This window comes from Lynx rufus, unplaced genomic scaffold (assembly GCF_022079265.1).
Source record: "Lynx rufus isolate CCGP_SWC_20201006 ecotype Redwood Valley unplaced genomic scaffold, mLynRuf1.p SCAF_7, whole genome shotgun sequence".
Taxonomy (NCBI): Eukaryota; Metazoa; Chordata; class Mammalia; order Carnivora; family Felidae; genus Lynx; species Lynx rufus.
The window spans coordinates 35,942,102-35,963,888 of record NW_025814889.1 but is presented as its reverse complement, the minus strand read 5'-3'; the positions used below and the strand labels follow the sequence as shown (position 1 = coordinate 35,963,888).

The 21,787-nt window shown below is 37.3% G+C and overlaps 1 protein-coding gene across 3 annotated transcripts in view; it reads left to right on the top strand.

Annotated features, from left to right (window-relative positions):
- ADIPOR2 (adiponectin receptor 2) overlaps positions 1 to 21,787 on the top strand; it is a 77,015-nt gene that overhangs the window by 51,518 nt on the left and 3,710 nt on the right. For all 3 annotated transcript variants that reach the window (XM_047065359.1, XM_047065360.1, XM_047065361.1), the window contains exons 3-7: positions 9,830 to 9,949; positions 14,610 to 14,781; positions 17,959 to 18,145; positions 18,405 to 18,592; positions 20,665 to 20,858. In XM_047065359.1, coding sequence (XP_046921315.1) covers positions 9,830 to 9,949; positions 14,610 to 14,781; positions 17,959 to 18,145; positions 18,405 to 18,592; positions 20,665 to 20,858 — 861 coding nt within the window. The remainder of the gene's footprint in view (positions 1 to 9,829; positions 9,950 to 14,609; positions 14,782 to 17,958; positions 18,146 to 18,404; positions 18,593 to 20,664; positions 20,859 to 21,787) is intronic.

Genomic DNA, 21,787 nt, shown 5'->3' with positions numbered 1-21,787 from the left:
GCCAGATTGTTTTCTATAGCAACTGTACCATTTTACATCCCTACTAGCAATGTTTGAGGGTTCCATTTTTTCCATGTCCTGCCCAGCACTTATTTTTATCTGCCTTTTTGAATATAGCCATCCTAGTGGGTGTGAAGTGGCATCTCATTGTGGTCACAGTTGACTCTTGAGTTTTTATCAGGAGACCTTCCTAGGTTAGCCGTGGCTGAAGATTTTAATTATTTAACCTCTTTGAAGACTTTGGAAGTAGAAACCGAATTCAAATCTATTACAAAACTCAGGTTGTGTGTGTTCAACTTTTAATGATCCATTTCTTTTCACTTGTACTGTCACTACTTTAAGCTTCTGTCATCTCCCATCTGGAATATTGGGCTAGATCTTCTAACAGGGCTTTCTGTTTTGTTTGTTCTTGTCCAGTGTATTCTTCACACAGTTGCAAAGGAGAATGCTTTCATTTATTTGTTTGTTTGAGAGAGTGTGAGCAGGGGAGAGGGGCAGAGGGAAGGAGAGAGAGAGAATCTTAAGCAGGTTCCATGCCCAGTGCAGAGCCCAATGTGGGGCTCGATCCCACAACCCTGAGATCATGACCTGAGCTGAAATCAAGAGTTGCACACTCATCTGACTGAACCACCCAGGCACCCCTAAGAGAACTCTTAAAAATGCAGTTTATTAGCCATTTCCATCTTTAAAAAATCATTTGCTTCTCATTGCACTTAGGACAAAAACCTCACTCTTTTCCATAATCTTCAGGACTCTGATGATCTCACCTCTCTGCCTAAGTTTATTTCACAGTGTTCTCCTCCTTGGTCAGTGAGCCTCAACCACACTGGCCTTAAACAGGCTAGGCTCTTTCCAGCTTGAGAGTCTTCAAACATGGCTGTTTTCTTTGCCTGGGGTGTTTGTAGATCCACACCTCTGGCTAATTGCTGCTTATTCTTTAGTATTCAGGTTAAGTATTATTTCCTTAGAGAAACCTTTCACAAATTCTCTATTCCCTAATTTATTCTATTTCATCTTTCCCATTCTTATCTTTTTTTTTTTTTTTTTTAATTTTTTTTTTCAACGTTTATTTATTTTTGGGACAGAGAGAGACAGAACATGAACAGGGGAGGGGCAGAGAGAGAGGGAGACACAGAATTGGAAACAGGCTCCAGGCTCTGAGCCATCAGCCCAGAGCCCGACGCGGGGCTCGAACTCACGGACCGCGAGATCGTGACCTGGCTGAAGTTGGACGCTTAACCGACTGCGCCACCCAGGCGCCCCTCCCATTCTTATCTTTAATCCTAACTTTTATATTATGTCACAATACATATCACAGCTTGTAATTATGTATTTCTATCATTACATAGTTGTTTAGTAATTATTTTTGCTTGTAGACTGTGTTCCATAGTGGAAAGAATCTTGCCTTTTGCTCACCCCATCCTCAGATCCTAGACCAGTCTTTTTGATCCATGGTAGGCATATAACATATAGGTGGATGAGTTTATCAGTAGCCAGTATAGTATTCTAGGTCTAAATTGTCTCAAGTAGTTTCCATAAAGAGATGTATAGAAAGAGAATATTGGGGTATGCTATTTTGATGATCAGGGAAAATTAGTTAACACACTTATTTAATCTTTGATAAAATAAGTGCATTCTTATTATTTATCAGAAGAATGATAGCTCATATTTATTGAGCCTATGCAATGTATGAGGCAACTTTCTAAGCTCTCTTGCACATATCATCTCATTCATTCCTAGAGGAGTCTTATAGAGTAGGTATAAATAGTATCTGTTTTACAGGTGATGGAACTGAGGTTCCATTGAATTTATGTGAGTTAATACACAGGGACTCTTATTGGAGTATCATATACTTCACGGGGGCTGGAGTTTTTCTTTTCACTGGTTTATTGTCAAAAGTGTGATTTGGCAGTTTGCTTATTTGCCTTTAATACATTTTCAAGGACACTGTTTTCATAGATGGTCAAAATTGTGGGAAAAGAGACTGACAAGTGGTAGTGATCCATTGTAATTGTAGAATTGACTCTTAGCATCAAATGAAATATCTGTGTGCACAGTTACATTCATTTCCCTGTTTATGGGAGTCCTTTATTTGAGGGAATGGAGAGGTTAATCTGTTTGATTCCTTAAGAAGCAAAATGGTTTAAGAAAGAGGACTGTACTGGAAATCAAATACAGTTGACCCTTAAACAATACGGGTTTAGGGACGTCTGGGTGACTCAGTCGATTAAGCGTCCCTTTGTTGATTTTGGTTCATGTTATGATCTCCCCATTCATGAGATCAAGCCCCACATCAGGCTCTGCACTGATAGTGCTGAGCCTGCTTGGGATTCTCGCTCTCCCTCTTACTCTGCCCCTCCCCTGTGCTTGCACTCTCTCTCCCTCAAAATAAATAAGTAAATGTTAAAAAAAAAAAAAAAGAAAAGAAAAACAATACAGATTTAAACTGTGTGGGTCCACTTATATAGAGATTTTTGATCTATGTAGTACTAGTACTATAATTGTATATATATTCTCTTTTTAAATAACTCTTTAGCCTACTTCATTGTAAGAATACAGTATGTAACATACAATATATGTGTTAGTCAAATGTTTATGTTATTTTTAAGGCTTTTGATCTATAGTAGACTGTTAGTAGTTAAGTTTTTGAGGAGTCAGAAGTTATACAGGATTTTTGACTACATGGGAGGTCAGTGCCTCATCCCCGGTTGTACTTTAAATTTAAAATCTCTGCAATAGGAATCTAGTTTTCACAAACTCCCTCACATGATTCTGGGGCACACTTAAAATTTGAGAACAAGCGATTATAGCCTTTTCCTTTTCATGATACATATGTATAGTTCTAGACTGATGGAACTTCAGCAGAGTAAACCTTGGCCCAGAGTAACTAAATGTGTCCTTTTCTGTAAATGGAGTATCTGATAACATGTACTTTGTCTCGCAGTGTTGTAGTGAGCATAGGACCTGTAAAGCAGTGAGAACAATGCCTGGTACATGGAAAGTACTTACAAATGTTGGATACGGTACATCACTGGAGGCCTGTATTTGTGTCAGAAAGAAAAGATTTGCTTAAGTTTCACCTTAAAAAGGAAGATTGCCCAATCCAAAGAACAGGACATAATCTGTTGGATATTGTTCTTATTAGACTTTGTAATTATCTTTAAAAAAATTGACTTTGTTATGTTTTCACTAACCTGAACATGTCTGTGTTCTTTTTTTTTTTTTGTAATTGTTTTATGTTTATTTTTGAGAGAGAGACAGAGAGAGAGAGAGAGAGAGAGAGAGAGAGCGTGAGCGAGCACAAGCAGGGGAGGGGCAGAGAGAGGGAGACACAGAATCCGAAACAGGCTCTAGTCTCTGAGCTGTCAGCACAGAGCTCAACGTGGGGCTCAAACTCACAAACCATGAGATCATGAACCGAGCCAAAGTCGGACACTTAACAGACTGAGCCGCCCAGGCGCCCTGAACATGTCTATGTTCTATGTTCAGCACCTAAATAGTCTGGGAATATTGTATTTGCTCAGTAAGTAAGGAAAAAAATGAATGAATGATTGAACCTGCATTTTAGTCCTGGTCTGCTGCCAGCCAGTTGTGTGGTTTTTGCCAATTTTATTTCTTTGGGCCTCATTTTCTTAATATTGAAATGAAGTTGTTGGAACTAGGTGATATCTAAAGTTTCCTCAAACCCCCTGTAGTTTTAACTCTTGTTAGAGGATAAAACTTGAATGAGGGTCATAATTAGTTTTTCATAGATTGACCTAATTAGGTATCTTTGCTTAAATAGCCCTACTTAATAGCTACTTCTATCACTTTTACCAAATTTGGTTTTATTTAGTGAAGCCATTTCTGTGCTTCAGTAGATAATCTCAAAGGAAGCAGTTCGGTAAAAGGGAAAAAAAAAAAACCCAAAACCCAGAGTTTTGAGTTCAGAGAGACCTGGATTTGAATGTCTAATCCCTTCTGCATCATTTCCCAAATTTTTTGAGAAAGAAAAAACAAAAAAAAACCTTATTGAAGTATATAATATGCATACAGAAAAGTGGATATGTTATAAGTGAATAGTTCAGTAAATTTTTATAAACTGGACACTACTTGTGTAACCAGTATCCCTAGAGGCTCCCTTAATACCTTCCCTCCATCATAGTGATGCCTGCCTATCCCTTTCCCAGAGGTAACTATTATCTTGGCTTCTAATGTATAGATTAGTTTTGCCTGTCTTTGTACTTTATGTCATCTGAACCATTCAATATGTACTCTTGTATCTGGCTTCTTTCATTCAGTATTATGTACATTAAATTCATTTGTACTTTGTGTAGCTATAGTTTGTTCATTTTTACTTTTCTATCTATAGCTTTTCTTTGTGTGACTATAACACCTTTATTCTATTATTAAAGGCTAGTTGGGTTGTTTCAAGTTTCAGGCTATTATAAATAGTATTTCTGTGAATATTCTAGTACTTCTGGTGAACATATAGAAACATTTCTGTTAGCTGTATACTTAGGAATGGACTTGCTGGTTCAAGAATAACCCCTTTCCTTCTTTAAACATCAGAAACATTTAACAGACCCCCACATGATGGCCATATTTGTAATATTAGTTTAAAAAATGCATGATAGAAATTGACAAGGAATTTAATTCATCTATGTAAGATAATGTCATTAGGTTGGGAATCAAGGTATCACTTAGGGCTGTGTAACTTCCCTTAGATTCCATTTCTTTATGTACCACACTTGGTCTGGATTTCCATATCATAAAATGGGGATGGAAATACTCATCCCAGAAAGTTGTTGAGGATTTGATTACTTAATTTGTGAAACCACTTAGTACAGTGTCTGGGATGTGGTTAGTACACAATAAGTAACAATTCTGTTTTGCTGTCCTTCCTTTGTAATAATGCTCAAGTAGTTGCAATAGATTGTGTTAAACACATCCTGAATTTACTCTTCTATCTCAGCCACCTCAACTTCAGTAGTCTTTTCACAAAAGTGATTTCTAAATCTGTCATTTTAGTACTGACCTCTATATTGGACCTTTAACTGCTTCAAACTGAACTAATTTAGCCTGCTTCCCCACAACCCCAACCCTACCCCCTACCTCGTAAGCTTTTCCTTCTGACACACTACTGTTTCCTATTAAATAGTCCCACCTGGGGCACCTGGTTAAGGTGCTTAATCAGTTAAGCATCTGATTGTTGATTTCTGCTCAGATCATGATCTCACGGTTCGTGAGATCCCCTCTTCCCCCCACCCCATATGCCCCCTCTTTCTCTCTCTCTCTCTCTCTCTCTCTCTCTCTCTCTCTCTCTCTCTCTCAAAAAAAAAAAAAAAAAAAAAAAGTCCCAACTTTCTTCCAAGTACCTAAACTTGGTTCCTGGAATATCAGAATGGAGGGAATACCAAGAGTCATTTAGTTTTAGTAAAGATACATGCATTAATTGGGGCGCCTGGGTGGCTCAGTCGGTTAAGCGTCCAACTTCGGCTCAGGTCATGATCTCACCGTTTGTGGGGGCTGTGTGCTGACAGCTCAGAGCCTGGAGCCTGCTTCAGATTCTGTGTCTCCCTCTCTCTCTGCCCCTCCCCTGCTTGTTCGTTCTGTCTGTCTCTCGCTGTCTCTCAAAAATAAGCAAACATTAAAAAAAAATTTTAAAAAGATGCATCAATTTTCTGCAGATGTTTCTGGTTTTTTTTTTTTTTTTAAGTATGTATTAGCACTCTTGGAATACAAAGATAAGACATAGTGTCTGCCTTTAAGCAGCTGACACTCTAGTCAGAAGGACAGACAAGTATATTGATACATTTATGCTAAGTGCTATTTGATTGTGGAGTGTACTATGGGAGCAACTCTAATTTCAACTGGGCATCTAGGGAGGTGAAATTTGAGTTTCAGAGTTAACTAAGAGAAAAGCCTAAGGACATTCTGGACAGAAGGAACAGCAGATGTGAAGACACAGAAGTAAATAGCATGATGCTTTTAGAGAATAGTACCAGTAATAGCTAACATGTATCGAGTATGTACTGGTGTGTACTGATGTCTAAACCTGTTAAATGTTCAGCATAGCTAGAATGAAGGGTCAAAGGTACAAGGCAGTGGAGGGTTTGGTAGTAAGTAAGCCTAGACGATTGAGGCCTAAAATGCAGGTCTCTAGAGTCCTGGTGCAATATTTTTTATCATCCAAAATTCTTTTTGAAATGTATAATATGGTGTATTGGTTGAAATGAATAGGCCATTTCTTCCAGGCCTCTGACTCTAAAACCTGGACTCTTTTAACTGTATTTGTTGAAGTATATAGTTAAGCATTTTGTAAACTTCCTTAGACCAAAAAAAAAAAAAAAAAAAATCACAAAAGAGACATTTGAAACCAGGTTGCCCTGAACTTTAGTTTTGTGTTTGTGTCCCCCCCCCCCCCCCCCCCGTGCTCCCAGGTCTCTGAATTTTCAAGGTATTAAGTCAGATAAAGAGAGCAGCCTTTATGGTTGTCCTACTTTTCCTCTGCTCCAGATTCTTACACGTTTTCCAGGGCTTGGTTCAGATGTTACTTTTCTAGAAAACTTCCCAGCAGTGCCAAAGTTAAATATTTTTCTATTTGCATCAGACCTTTTTCATACAGTTCATACTGTTCACTAGTTCCTTGCTGTATTTACTTACATGCATGGCTTCTCCACTAGGTTGTGATACTAACTTTAATGTTCTCAGTACCTAGCCCATCATCATAATAGTAAGGACCATCATTTATTTCTTGCCTTCTGAGTCCTGGGCCCTGTGATAGTTTCTTTTTATTTATTATCTTTGATCCTGAAAACTTCTGTATTGTAGGTACAATATTGTTAAAATCATCTCACAGGTAAGGGAACTGATGCTTTAGTTAAATATAATCTTGTCAAAGATGATAGAATTTATCAGTAGTCACTGTTTATCTGACTTCAGACTCACTCTTAATCCATTATGGCAAGCCACCTTTTCCTAAAAAAATATTTGACTAAATGTATAAACAGTGTTTTTGTACACTAGTTGGTATTTGACTTAGACCATACATCTTGCATTCTGAATGTACTTGTTTTCTTTCAATAAACATGTATTAGCTTTGCTGAAGATGTGAACCTGTTTCTTCCCCAGCAACAGGGTCATTATTCCTCTTCCCTCCCCATGACTGGGAAGTTGAACCATTCATCTCTCTTTTCTGTATATGGGTATAGTGGTGAGTACCTATGGAGAAAGGTCACCTTATCCTCATTTCTTTCTTATCTAAGTCTATAATTTAAGATTAAGTGCGTAAAATGACTTTAGTTTGCCAGGGAGTCTGGCTTACCTTTTCCTATCAGTAGTCTTCTGTGGATCCAAATGCATTATTAGCCTGATACTCAAAACTAACTGGTTGTAAGTAATCCCACTGATATGTCAGACAGGTCTACAACTTTTAATAGGATTTTACTTATGATAGTACAGGAAACATTTAACTATAGTTCTACTTTATGTGCGCATCTGTAGTTTCATTAGAAACTGCTGGCATAATTTATTTGTGAGAAAGTCCAGACTGAATCTTTGTTTCTGTTACTCTTTGTGAAGAATTAAATACATGTTGAACATGTATAAATATTTGAGCTGTTTTACATTTTATATATAAATTTATATTTTATACTTTAAAATCAGTCTGCCAGTCATTTTAAACTATTATCTATTTTCAGTTTTCATATAATTGATTGAAAACATTTTTTTATTATTTATTTTTGAGAGAGAGTGGGAGCGAGAAAGGAGCACAGAGAGGGAGACACAGAATCTGAAGCAGGTTCCAGGCTCTGAGCTGTCAGCACAGAGTCTGACTCACTCAGGGCTTGAACTCAAAAGCCGAGAGATCATGACCTGAGCTGAAGTCAGATGCTTAAACCAACAGAGCCACCTGGGTGCCCTGTATTTGATGTTTTAATGAAGTTTATCATTTTAATCTTATGTTTTATTAGGCACAATCCTTTAACAATTTTTGTTGAAAAAATTTTAAAGCATTAATTAATTAATTGAGGCCAGCATGAAGTATATAACATATTACAGAGAACTGTTCTCGGGGCCATGGGAAAGAAGACCACAAAGACACTTAAAGTTTTGTTTAGGAAATGATACACTAAAAAAGTAAAATCCAGTCAAACACGAAATAAAACAGTGTAAGTCAATGAGACGAGCTGTAAATCAGATATTATATTCGTTGTCAAATGAGAGCTGCAGCCTTCAAGTGTTAGAGAAGTTCAGAAAGGGTGGCAGTTGCTATGGATTAGGGCATATACATTCTCTGGTGAAAACTGCTTCTTGATTGAGGGGGATTTGAAAAAGTCTTAAATATTACAGTGGTTTGTAGCCCTCCGAAGAGCCATAGCACATAAACATGTAGTATATCTAGGTTAATAAAATTTTCTGGGAATGGGAGAAGCAAACTAAAAGTGCCTTGGGGGAAAGTGGCAATCATGAGAAACTGGGCACCGAAGGACAGACAATAAGTTTTAGGTAAGTAATGAAGAGAGTGTGTTTTATAAGTAAGAATTGTAGAGAAGCAGAGTCAAGATAGATTTCTTGGAGAAGATAATTTTTTAACAGTTGAGATTGGGTATGTAACATGTCTTACATGCGTCTTAATACTAAGCCCCTAGTTATCTTGAAGAGTAAAGAGTAGGAAAATAAAATCTTAGGATTTCATTTTAAACATGTCCAAATTCAAGTGTTGTGGTAGATTACCTATTGTGCCTATATGTTCATCCTTTACCAGTTTTCTGACTGGAGGTAGAAGGTCATTTCATTTCTTCATGCAGGTATGTTAGCAGTACTATGTATCTAGCAGACTTATTAGATATGGAGTTACCGTTCTCTTGTGCTTTCATTTATTCACGAAGTTGCAGAATATCAGAATTTTGGAGAATAGGGAAAACTGTAGAGATTGTTTAGTTTTAAACTCCTCTTTTAGATTAGAAATGAGGAACTTGAGGCTCAGAAAGGTTGAGAGACCTATATAAAGTTCCATGGATATTAGTGGCAAAACCAGACTTAGGTCTTCTGACTTCTGGTCAGTTGCCCTTCTCACAGTATCCTTCTGTCTAGTAGAAGCTTCATCTGGAAACAGAAGTCTTAATTTTAGTGATTTATTTCTTAAGGTCTAACCAGATTATCATTTCTTTCTTCATTTTGTCAAGAATATAGAAAGGCAGTGGGTGGGGGGTTTTTACTTTTTCACTTTATTAGTGTTAACCTTAGGCAACTTATTTAACCTTTTTGCCTAATGTTCTTTATATGTTAAGTGGGGATAAGAAAACTTATCTAATGATAAAGTGGCTGTCAGGATTAAGTTAGATGGCCTTTATAAAGTCCTTTCTTTTATGCTTGGCATATCTTAAGAATTGAGTAAAATTTTTTTCTTTTTTTTCCCCTTTTTTCTCTCTAGAGCACTTAGCACATTGCATTACAATTATTTATTTTATATATACCAGGTGGGGTTCCTGGAGATTTTCCCCTCAGTAATTTATCAATTTTATAGTAATAATATGTGAACTGTGAATATATTCTTAAAACAAAAAATGAACCATTCAAGCTACCCCAGGAATTCGCTACTAAAACAAACATAGGAATGCTCTTGTATTTCATTTGTCTGTTAGAGAAGAATTAACTGTTGTTCATTTTTAATAGTCCTAATTCTATAATAAACTGACTTTACTTCCTATATTGTTACTTGCTTGAGGCTTTGCTTTGACCTTAAGAGAGAATTACTTCATTTATAATTTTTCAAAGAAAGTGTATTGATTCTTTCATTTGGCCCTGGTCTCTGTCCCTGACTGTTTCTTTGATTGCCTTACAGATCTCTGAGGAACATGAGTGCAATGATGAAGTTTCTCAGGAAGATGAGGGGTTTATGGGTATATCCCCTCTTTTACAAGCACATCATGCTATGGAAAGAATGGAAGAATTTGTTTGTAAGGTAAGATGACAGTTTCTTGTTATTCCTATGCTATATATTTAACCCTTCCCAAACAGAAACCTTTAAGGAGAGCTGCCTTTGTTTTACTCTGGGGATAATCTGTAGCAAAATGGAGACAGAAACAATATCATGACTTTAACCTTGTTTAAGACAAAATACATTTGTTTGCCTGCAGCAGCCATGATAAGGTTGTGATAAAACTAGAATATCCATCTATTAACAAGTGTTTCCTGATGTAAGTTAACAGAATAGATGTCTTGTTGATAGTTTAGATAAGACAGGATGAAAGTTGTGTGTGTGGGGGGGGGGGTTGGAGATGATGCCTAGAGATACTGAAGTCCCAAGTGCCTTGAATCTCTTTTGTTATTTGACTGTGATGGCAAATGTGCTAATTTTGCTAAAGATTATTTGGCTAATCAAACTACTCTTTAGATAGAAATTTCCTGGTTTTCATGAACATCCAGGATTTCCAATTTAGCTGGCATGTTTTCAGTCTCTAAAGTTTTTCTTCTAACACATTATCTGATTCTTTAAGACCTATTGTGGGGATTTTTTTCCTTCTAAATCGGTAACTGGAATTGGGGGTGCTTTCTTAGAGAAAATAGGGACACTGGTAAATTTACAGCTACTTGATAATCTGATCATTAGATAGGGCTCTGACAGATCTAAAGTCATAAGTCAATCTATGTTTGTATGTGTAAATAAATTCATTTGTTAAATATTTCTGGAGAACTCTTGATCATTTAGAGAGAAATTTTTGTGACTCTTAGCTTTTTCATGGGTTTCATGAAACCAAGACTTTTTATGCCTGTGGTCTTGGATCCTGAAAACTAAATTAGGTTTGCTTATATTCACAGTGGTGGTAGAAATAATTGGGGCCAATTGACTCTAGAATAGTATACTTTGGAGAAGAGGATGAGAAGAGGACATTATAGACACCCCTTCTAAGATAAAGGGATGGATGAAGAGTGGTGAGGGAGGGGTATAAATATTTATGGGTCTACTTAGAGCCTAGGAAATTTTAATCAGTGCTTGAAAATTAGTGAAGAAAAAACCAAGCAAAACCGTAGCAAAAAGCCAAGCAAAACAATGCATTCTTTCTAGTGATTGCTGTCTTAGGAGAATGAATACAAAAGTATATAGAAGATACATTTTGTTTTTCAACAAGCAAATTTGATGGTAAATCTCTCAAAGTTGGATATTTAGTGTCTGGGCCATTAGGAATTTTTAATATTTATAGATCAGTGGGGTCCTATTCTCTTTTATTCTTTTTTATTCTCTTTTTCTGAACTAAGTAAAGAATAAAGCAAATAAAACTTACAGTGTAACAGCTAATGGGAGAATAACTAGGGCATTTGTTTGCTCCAAACTATGATTTACTGAAGAAAACTGAATGGAGCACAAAAATTACCATTCCCTTATCACCCTCTAGAGTTTGTCTGTGAGAGTGGTCTGAAGGGGCTTCCTGTGACATGACATTCTCCAGGCTTGCTTCACCTGCTGCCATAGTGCACCTGAGTGTACTTGACACTAGAAAAAATTTTTTTCTTGTATTGGAAGCAAGTAAACAGTAGTTAAAACGAAGTGTCCTGTGGCCTTGCTCGTATACTTACTATCCCTTTTGGAAAAGCCTTTCTTATAGGAATAGGGGAAATAAAATCATAAAATCTTTATTGAGTGTCCAAGTTTGATCATGGTCTCTTTTTTCCCAGCCTTCAATTAAGAATAAATGTTTTGTGAGTTAATGGTCTAATACGAATCCAGTGGACCATTGCTCAGATGTTTCTTATATGCAGTGCCTTTGTTGTGCTTATAAATGAATATGTATTTGCCTAAGCTGTGATTCTATCCTTTTTACGATGGAGAGGTAAAAGAGGATGCCTGTTTGGGTTGGCATTTGGATGGACTCCCAAGTTGAGAATTGAGGTTGCAATGTCAGTTGAATATGACACTAATTTCAGTATAATTATGAAAGTATATCACCTTGGTTCAGTTTAGTCCGTTAGAATGTTTGTTTAGAAACAGTGGAGAAAAAAATTGATATTATATGCAAATACAACTAGTAAGAAACTCAACATATTCTTTCTGACTGCAGAAAGTGTTCATTTTGACTGTGTGGGATAACACAATAGCACTTTTCATATGGTCACACAGAGCTGTTTGCATATTGTGAACTACCGGAGCAGTTGTGAGGATTGATTTCTCTTTTTCTCTCCCTGTTAGAATATAAAATTCTCCCAAAGTGAAACAGAGTAGCATCTTGTAAAGTTAACATTAACAGTAACTATCTTTTTTCAAGTAAAAATTAGATGAAAGAAATTCAGTATCTTGGAATGTTCTCTTTCTCTCCAGAAAGTCCTTATACCAGTAGACATTAAAAATCTAGATTAGTCTTTTGGCATTATTATTTTTTTACTGTATGTTATGAACAAGAATGGAATGGTCAGATTTGCACCCGTAAGTGCAAGCCTCACAGTTTGAGTTAGAAGGTGAGACAGGAAGTGAGGAGGCTAGAGAGTGAGTGAGTTTCAATAGTGTTAAGAGGGCCACGTCTACTCTTAAATTGTTCTCATTTCCTTTGGAGTTACACAGAAGATCAGTTCTTTTATAAATGTATTTCAGTAAGAAGGATTAAGGATAGCAGAGAACAGGAAGATGTGGAACAAAAGTCATTTTGCATAGTAGAGAGAGGGAGAGAGCGCCAAGTTTGTATAGCCTAGCCGTGTTATTTGTCACAAGAACCCTGGGGGATAAGTGTGGGGGTCATTGTCTGAACCTGAAGCCTGTAGGTCGACCACGTACCTGGCATTTTTCCTTGTATCCTTCTGGTTAGTAGAAATAAGTTAGTTCAGGATTAAGTGATCCTTGTGATGTGTGCTCTCTGGGCTGAGAGACATTAAAAGAAACAGTGCAGAGGTTGACAAACTTATTTTAAGGAAGAGTACCAAATTCCTGACCCTTTCCTGTTAGAGTCTTTGGGGGAGGGACAGTGAAGAAAAAGGGAGAAGGGGAGGTGGTGATGAGACTTGAAGGGCAGTGAAGGTTGAGTTTCTTTGCCATCTCTCCAGCATGATTGAGGGTGGATTAGTCACTAACTCTTAGGTAGGTAATAAATACCCTCTGGGGATGGTCAGGATTACATACCACCTGTGGGGTGGATGCTGGGGCTTGCTTTGGGTTATTTCATTTGACCCTTAGGAAGTAATCAAAGTATTGTTAACCTTCATTTTATAAATGAGGAAACTGAAGCTTGGTGATTTTCTTTTTCTTTTTTTTTTTAAGTTTATTTTTGACAGAGACAGAGTGCGAGCATGAGCTGGGGAGGGGTAGAGAGAGAGAGAGGGAAACACAGAATCCAAAGCAGGCTCCAGGTTCTAAGCTGTCAGCACAGAGCGGGGCTCGAACTCACGAACTGTGAGATCATGACCTGGGCCGAAGTCAGACGCTTAACTGACTGAGCCACCCAGGCACCCCTTGGTGATTTTCTGATTAAAGCTCCTTCAACTAGTTAATAGCCGAGATCCAAAATTTTGACTGCTGTGCTCTTTCTTCATCGTGTTTGTTGTGGTAGGAAGAGAAGGGAGAGGGAGAGATTTTAGCAGAAGACACAGAAGTGATTCTGATATGTTGTTGGGGTCCAGGAGCAAATGTTCAAGAAAGAAATCTTGAGACATCTTTGGTGCAAAAAAGGTGGTTTTATTAAAGCACGGGATAGGACCTGTGGGCAGAAAGAGCTGCATTGGGGTTATGAGTGACTGATTATATACTTTTAAGTTGGGAGGAGGTTAGGGATAGCATAAGTCTCTAAGGAATTTGGGAGCAAGATTTCCAGGACCTTGAGGGACTAGCTGCTATTAAGAAAAGATCATTTACTACTGCCTAGTAAAACCACTTGTCATGAGACCCTTCAGATGTATATCAGTGGGCCATATGCTTGGAGGGTGATTGCTAATATGTATCTTGCGGAGTGGGTAAAGATAAAGAAAGTTTCCAAAGGGATCTTCATATGTTAAAGAAGACTTATAGGATCCTGGAGTTCAGGCTAATGTCAAGTTAAGGTTGCCTTTTGCCTCTCGAAAAGTATTAACATTGAGATCAGTGAGTTCCGGGAAGAAGGCCACTCTGCCTGTCCCAAGTACTTGTCAGTGGGCTGTAAGTTGTAAGGAAATTTACTTTTTTCTTTTGCCTTTGTTCTTTACATCAATTCTGTATACCAACTTAACTATTAATAGGGTTCTGTTGACTGGAAGCCTTACCAATAACATAAACTCAACTATACTGTATTCTTACAATAAAGTAAGCTAGAGAAAGAAAATGTTACTAAGAACATCATAAGGAAGAGAAAATTCATTTATAGGACTGTACTGTAAAAAATCTGCATATAAGTTGACCCATGCATTTCAAACCCACATTCAGGGGTCAACTGTAGTTCTTTTTTCCACCAACAGAAATATTAAATATAAGAACGGTCATATTTAATACCACAGGGAATTTTCAGAGGTAAAGTTTGTTGTGGATAATGAAGGAAGGAGAGTTTGTATATGTGGACCTCTCACCCTGCCTTTAGCCAGACTGAAACCAAGCTTGAAACCACACCTTTAGGGCAACCAGTGTTGCTATGTTGACACAACCACATACGTATTTGATACTCTTCTTCCAGGTATGGGAAGGCCGATGGCGAGTAATCCCTCATGATGTACTACCAGAGTGGCTCAAGGATAACGATTTCCTTTTACATGGACATCGGCCCCCAATGCCTTCTTTCCGGGCCTGTTTTAAGAGCATTTTCAGAATACACACAGAGACAGGAAACATCTGGACCCATCTCTTGGGTATGTAATATCAATGGTGTCAGGAATTAGTGATTCACTATATATTTTTCCCCCCATGTATTTGAGGGTTAAGGATAAAATTTAAAATGTATTTCTGACTTGCCATTTTGTTTTCTGAATTTCTAATGATAATTTCTTATTGGTTTACTCTGTGGTTATCCTAGTTTGCACTTTGATTTTATTATAGCTGAGTCATATTTTTCTCTACTTAGATTGTCAACAGTGTCCTTGAACCAGGCCAAGGCCATTTTGCTATACAAAATGTGTATAATATTTTAATGAACAATGTGAGGAGGGTGGTTATTTAATAGAAATAAGCTGATTTTGGGGGAGCCTAGGTGGCTCAGTCAGTTGAACGTCCAACTTCGGCTCAGGTCATGATCTCACAGTTTGTGAGTTCGAGCCCTGTGTTGCTCTCTGTGTTGACAACTCAGAGCCTGGAGCCTGCTTTGGATTCTGTGTCTCCCTCTCTCTGCCCTTACCTGCTTGCACTCTCTGTCTTTCTCAAAAACAAAAATAAACATTTAAAAAAACCCTGATTTTTCAAAGTCATTACTTAAAATATTCACAATTTTAGTTTCACTTGAAGTAGAATGTGATCTATAATTTTTTTTCATCATGATTGCATATTAAAGAAAGTACAACGAGGGAAGATTAATCTTTTCAACAAATGGTATTCAGGAAAACTGAGTAATTATATGTAAAAGAATCAAGTTGGACCTCTACATCACTCCATATACAAAAGTAACTCAAAATGGATCAAAGACCTAAACTAAAACTATAGAACCTAGGCGAAAACACAGATGTAAATCTTTGTGACCTTGAATTAGGTGACAGTTTCTTAGAATTGATGCCTAAATTTGGCACAAGCAACCAAATTAAAAATAGATAAGTTGGACTTTCTCAAAGTTAAAAACTTTTGTATGTCAAAGGACATTATCAAGAAAGTGGAAAGATCACCCACAAAATGGGAGAAAATATTTGCAAATCATACAACTGATGAGGATCTAGTAAATAACTTTCTACAACTAAACAAGAAAAGGACAAGCATCTGAATAGACATGTCTACAAATGGCCAGTAAACACATGGAAAGATGCTGAAGTGTCAACTCTGTTTCAGTTAAAAAAAAAATGATGCTCAACATCATTAGTCATTTTGGGAAATGCAAATCAAAAACTTTGAAAAATGTAATGAGATACCACTTTATACTCACTAGAATGGCTATAATCAAGAAAATGGAAAATAACAAATCTTGGCAAGGATGTAGAAAAATTACAACTCTCATACATTGCTGGTAGGAATGTAAAATGGTACCGTCTTTATGGAAAACAGTTTGGCACTTCCTCAGAAAGTTAAACTGAGTCACTAGCAGTTCTGCTCCTTAGTTAGGTACTCGAGAATATTGAAAACATGTTCATACAAAAACATGTATACAAATGTTTTTAGCAACATTATTTGTAATAGTTGAAAAGTAGAAACAATCCAAACATCTTTCAGCTGGTGAATGGGTAAACAGGATGTGGTATATCCATACAAATGAAGTATTATTTCACCGTAAAAAGAGATGAAGTACTGATATGTGCTGCAGCATAGGTGAGCCTTGAAACATTATGCTAAGTGGTATAAGTCAGACTGTATGATCCATACACATGAAATGCCCAGAATGGCAAAATCCACAGACACAGTAGATTGTGGTTGTCTAAGGCTGTGGGGTAATGGGGAGTGGGAGATGAATGTAATAGGTATAGGCTCCTTTTTGGGGTGATGAAAATATTCTGAAATTAAATAATAGTGATGGTCGCATAACATTGTGAATATGTTAAATCTTTTCTGGCTTACCCGATTTGACTTGCATTTCATATCACACATTTGGCTTCCATTGTGTCTCCAAGTTCCTGCCTGCTAGTGTAGTAAGAGTGGAATAGAGAATCAAATCCAGCTTGTTGCTGACTTCCAACTCAGGGGTAAAAGATTTATTAAATAGATTGAACAGTCAGTCACATAGCACATGTTTAACTTTTTTTTTAATTTTTTTTTAATTTTTTTTATTTATTTTTTTTTTTCAACGTTTTTTATTTATTTTTGGGACAGAGAGAGACAGAGCATGAATTGGGGAGGGGCAGAGAGAGAGGGAGACACAGAGCCTGGAGCCTGTTTCCGATTCTGTAACTTTTTTTTTTTTAATGTTTGTTTATATTTGAGAGAGAGGGAGACAACATGTGTGGGGGAGGGACAGAGAGAGAGGGAGCACATGTTTAACTTCTTAATTTCTGTGCCTTCCTTGTGTTAAGTGGCCTTTCCCTAAGCAATAAAAACATGTATCTCATTGTGAAAAAGAGCAGTTGAAAAACTGGTTATGAAATAACATAAATGGGCATAATTTATTGTCCTTAACTTTTGAATCTATTGGGTCAATGGACAGGACCAGAGAAGCATAATATTCCTTGACACCTGTTGGTGGAGGAAAGCTGTATGTCTTGCCAGGGTTTGGAGGTATTAGAATTCATTGCAAAGCAAACATAAAATGGACCTTTGAAAGCTGGACTCCAATATATGTGCTAAAAACTAACTAACTTTCTTTCTCTTCTTTCTTTCTTTCTTTCTTTCTTTCTTTCTTTCTTTCTTTCTTTCTTTCTTTCAGTTTATTTATTTTGAGAAAGAGTGTGAATGAGGGAGGGGCAGAGAGAGAGAGAGGGAGAGACAGAATCCCAAGCGGGCTCTGCTCTGTCAGTGCAGAGACCAACATGGGGTTCAAACTCAAAATTCATGAAATCATGACCTGAGCCATAATCAGCAGTCAGGCGCTTAACTGACTGAGCCACCCAGGTGCCCCACCAAAAACTTTCTAAATGAAATTTTATACTAGATCTAGAGGTAGAAGTGGAATAATTTAGCCTTCTAAGAAGTAGCAGCATTGTATTTTTTTTTGATTATGCTGTTAGATAAATAAGTTACTGTATTCTACAAACTCATTTTTTGAGGCTGAGGAGTATAGGGTACCAACCATGTATGAAGTAGACCAAAATTTTGGATAAGCCTCAGTTATTTGGAACATTTTTCTTATGGAACTTTTGATTTAGATATCATTATGATTGTGAAGGACTGAAAGCCTAATGAATATACAGCACTGTTTCTTCACAAGGATAATCTTTTCTCTCCCCACACTCTTTTCATAGGTTGTGTATTCTTCCTGTGCCTGGGGATCTTTTATATGTTTCGCCCAAACATCTCTTTTGTGGCCCCTCTGCAAGAGAAGGTGGTCTTTGGATTATTCTTCTTGGGGGCCATTCTCTGCCTTTCTTTTTCATGGCTCTTCCACACAGTCTACTGCCACTCAGAAGGGGTCTCCCGGCTCTTCTCTAAGTACGTATCTGAAAGCCTACATTGTAATCAAATATTAGAGTCAGTGGTTAGGGAAAAACATCCAGTAGAGTAGGCAGAATTCTTGATACCATCTGAAGAGAACTTAAAAAAAAATTATTTATTTAGTTTTTAATTTAAAGCAAGCATCCTAGTTTGCCTCTTGGCTGTTACTGCTAGCTCATGTTATAGGGGATTAATTGGAACCTGTAGTGGGCAGTACTTTTTAACATCAAATGGATTTTTTTTTTTCTTAATTTAGACTGGATTACTCTGGTATTGCTCTTCTGATTATGGGAAGTTTTGTTCCATGGCTTTATTATTCTTTCTACTGTAATCCACAACCTTGCTTCATCTACTTGATTGTCATCTGTGTGCTGGGCATTGCGGCCATCATAGTTTCCCAGTGGGACATGTTTGCTACCCCTCAGTATCGAGGAGTAAGAGCAGGTAAGAGATACGGGAGTTTTGCAGTGGACATTGATTTATTTACCAGTCATTTATTAAAGGCCTACTTGGCAAGTCTTATGCTGTGTACTTGTGATGCAAATATAAATAAGTCATAGTTTCTATTCTTCGAGGGCTTTTTATGTAGTAGTGTTCATCAGTTATCTTAAAGCACTAGAGTTTAGGGTATTGTGAGCTTTATGAGCTGATGTATATATTTTGTAATTCACTTGAGTTTATGACTATATGCTGTCCATGAGGCAGCAAGTGGCTCTGTAACCTTTGTAAAACAATGATTATTCTTAGTCTGTCAGCTTGGAGTATACTTTTTTTTTTAGTGATTCGTTCTTTTGTTGTTGTTACCATTTTTTTTGTTTTGTTTTATATTTTTATTCTAACATGTGTACTGCTTAGGTAAATAAAAACTTCACTCCATACTGATTGTATTCTACTCAAGTAGGCACCATACATCTCTTCTGATGTAAGGATAAAGAGGCTTTTTATATTTAGGATAATGGCTTGTTTAGCTGGAGATCATATGGAAAGCCAAAAGGCCTTGGCTGAGCTTTCCTGTAGAAGTGTGGAGTTCAGAGAGACATGTTTTTGTCTCCCAGTAGCCTGGGGACTCCTTGTAGCCAGAACCATGTCTTCAGTTTTCTATCCACAGTGCCAAGCCTGGTGCTGAGAATGAACAATTAGTAGTAAAAGGAGTATGTTTTCTTTTGACCTTTAAAAAAACAAAAACAAAACATTGAGTATTAAAATCCAAGCTGCGGTTCTTCTACGGTTACCTAGAAGGTTAGAAGTTAGAATTTAACTTCTTGTTAATGACCACTGTTAGCAACAGTCTACCGACTTCCCTTTTTAAGTGATTATATGAGCAGATAACCAGTGGTCAGGATTGGCGTCCAGTAGTACTTAACTGTGGTGCTAAGCCTGCTTAAGCATGTGAGATAAGAAACATTCTGCTGTGATACAAATCAGAAGAACCAAGTTCCTGAGGCTCTGACTTCCAAGAATGATAGGAAAGACCAGTAGAGCCTTTATTTAACACGTAGAGGGAAATAACAAGTGAAACAGGATCATGATGATTTTTCTTCTGTGAGGAGTATTGCCATTTTCCTCTTCTCTTGGAGATGTATGTGTATACATATATTGCTGCATACCAGCAGTGTATTTGGTAATGTCCAAAGCAAGCAATATGCCTCTTGTATTTTGAGAGTTAAAGATCATTTTTAACTGTGTCCAAATGTAGGAGCAGTTACTGGCTGCTGAGAGGTGTTCCTGTGGTGTTTTGATGGACACATATTTGTGTATATATTCATAAGTTCACACACATATAAATTACTCAGCTTTTTACAGACTTTTACTTAACATTCTATTTATGACAGTCTGGTAATGTTTACTTTGTTTTAGTTCACTTAAAAAAAAATTGTTGATTGAGATCACTTAGTTGATCTTATAACCTAGGTCCTATCCAGAAGTTTGAAAAACACTGCTATAAATGATCTGGAAAGCAGTAGGGCTGTGGTGGAGTGATTCTGATAGATTTCTGTACTGGATTGGTACTTTCTGGGCCTGGGAGCTTTCAGGAGCAGTCGTGCCCTCCCCTCCGCCCAGTTGCCACCTCCACCCTTTCACTCTGCTTAAACGCCAGGAATATCTGGTGTTTCACAGGGAAGATAAAATATGTAAAACTGCTCTGTTTTGCAATCTTTGTCTATAAAGAGGCAACATTTAGGGAAGTTTAAACAAACTCCTAGAACTGTCTATTCCTGAAACCCTTATCGACACAATTCTGTACCCTTTGAGGACTGCTGACTTGTTAAACTAAGCATCTCTTAGCGGGAGGCTCCTTGCATTTGTAAATAGATCTGTCTTTTAGAACTTAGCTGTGCTGTCTGGTGTGGCAGTGTCCAAGAGTTTGAAGAACCTTTTTCCTTTCAAACAAGAAGCCAGTGTTGCATCATACTTGAAATATTCAGTTTGTAGAATTACTAGTACTGTATTTTAATATGACTTCTTCCTTATTTCTCTTCTGCATTTTTGCTTTATTCTGTTCTTATGATTGCTAGGAGTGTTTTTGGGCCTTGGCCTGAGTGGAATCATTCCTACCTTTCACTATGTCATCTCGGAGGGATTCCTGAAGGCTGCCACCATTGGGCAGATTGGCTGGCTGATGCTGATGGCCAGCCTCTATATCACAGGCGCTGCCCTGTATGCTGCCCGCATCCCTGAACGCTTCTTTCCCGGCAAGTGTGATATCTGGGTAAGTATGATCAGGGGCAGTTCGTGTGTATACATACATATCTGTTAGTTTGTTATTGGAAGACCGGGGAGTGAAATAATTGAAAAAGTTTTAGACTAAGAATTGAGAGACCTGTATTCTAGTTGTAACTATCCCTCATTAGTGTTTCTCTGGATAAGTACAGTGATGACTTCTACTGAGCACTAACTTGGTGTTGGCATGGTACTGAGTGAGCACTTTACATAGATTACCTCATTTAATACATCGGCCGTATAAGGTATGGCAACTTTTATTAATGTTTTCATTTTACAGATTAGGAAATGTGGTTTAGGGAGACTAGCAACATTAGGACAAGTTACTCCTGGGTGGTAGGAGCAGAATTTGAATCAGGCTAGTCTGATATCAGAATCTGTGCTCCTGTATACTACACTGAATTGGCCATGCATTTAGTTTGTTTTGGTTTCCTCATTTGTAAAATGAGGGTGATGGACTAGAGTTTTTACCAAAGTCCTTTTTGATACTAAAACGCAGTGATTTGTAATGAGAGATTGAGTGTGTATATGTGTGTTTGGTTACAATAGGAGGTAGAGTTAACTAGATTGTGGTCAAGAGAGAAGGAAAAAGGGATGGAAAAGAAATAGAAGGGACCAACAGATGGAAAATTTTATAACTGAAATTGGCCTGAAACATTTTCAATAGGTATAGAATTGGAGTGTTGTTGGATATGAAGTCTGACCTTTGGAATTCTGTTCCTCAAACCTGTTGCTGATTATTGTAGGCTAAGTTGATCACCTAGTCTTCAAAGTTTAATTTAGCCCTCCTAAAATGAAGATAATACTAATTTAGGCAATCTTTCAGGTTCAAATTAGTTAATTTATCTTTTGGAGATTGCTTCATCGTCATTTTGATGTTGATTATGGAGATAATTCTCCCCCCACTTTTGGGAGAAT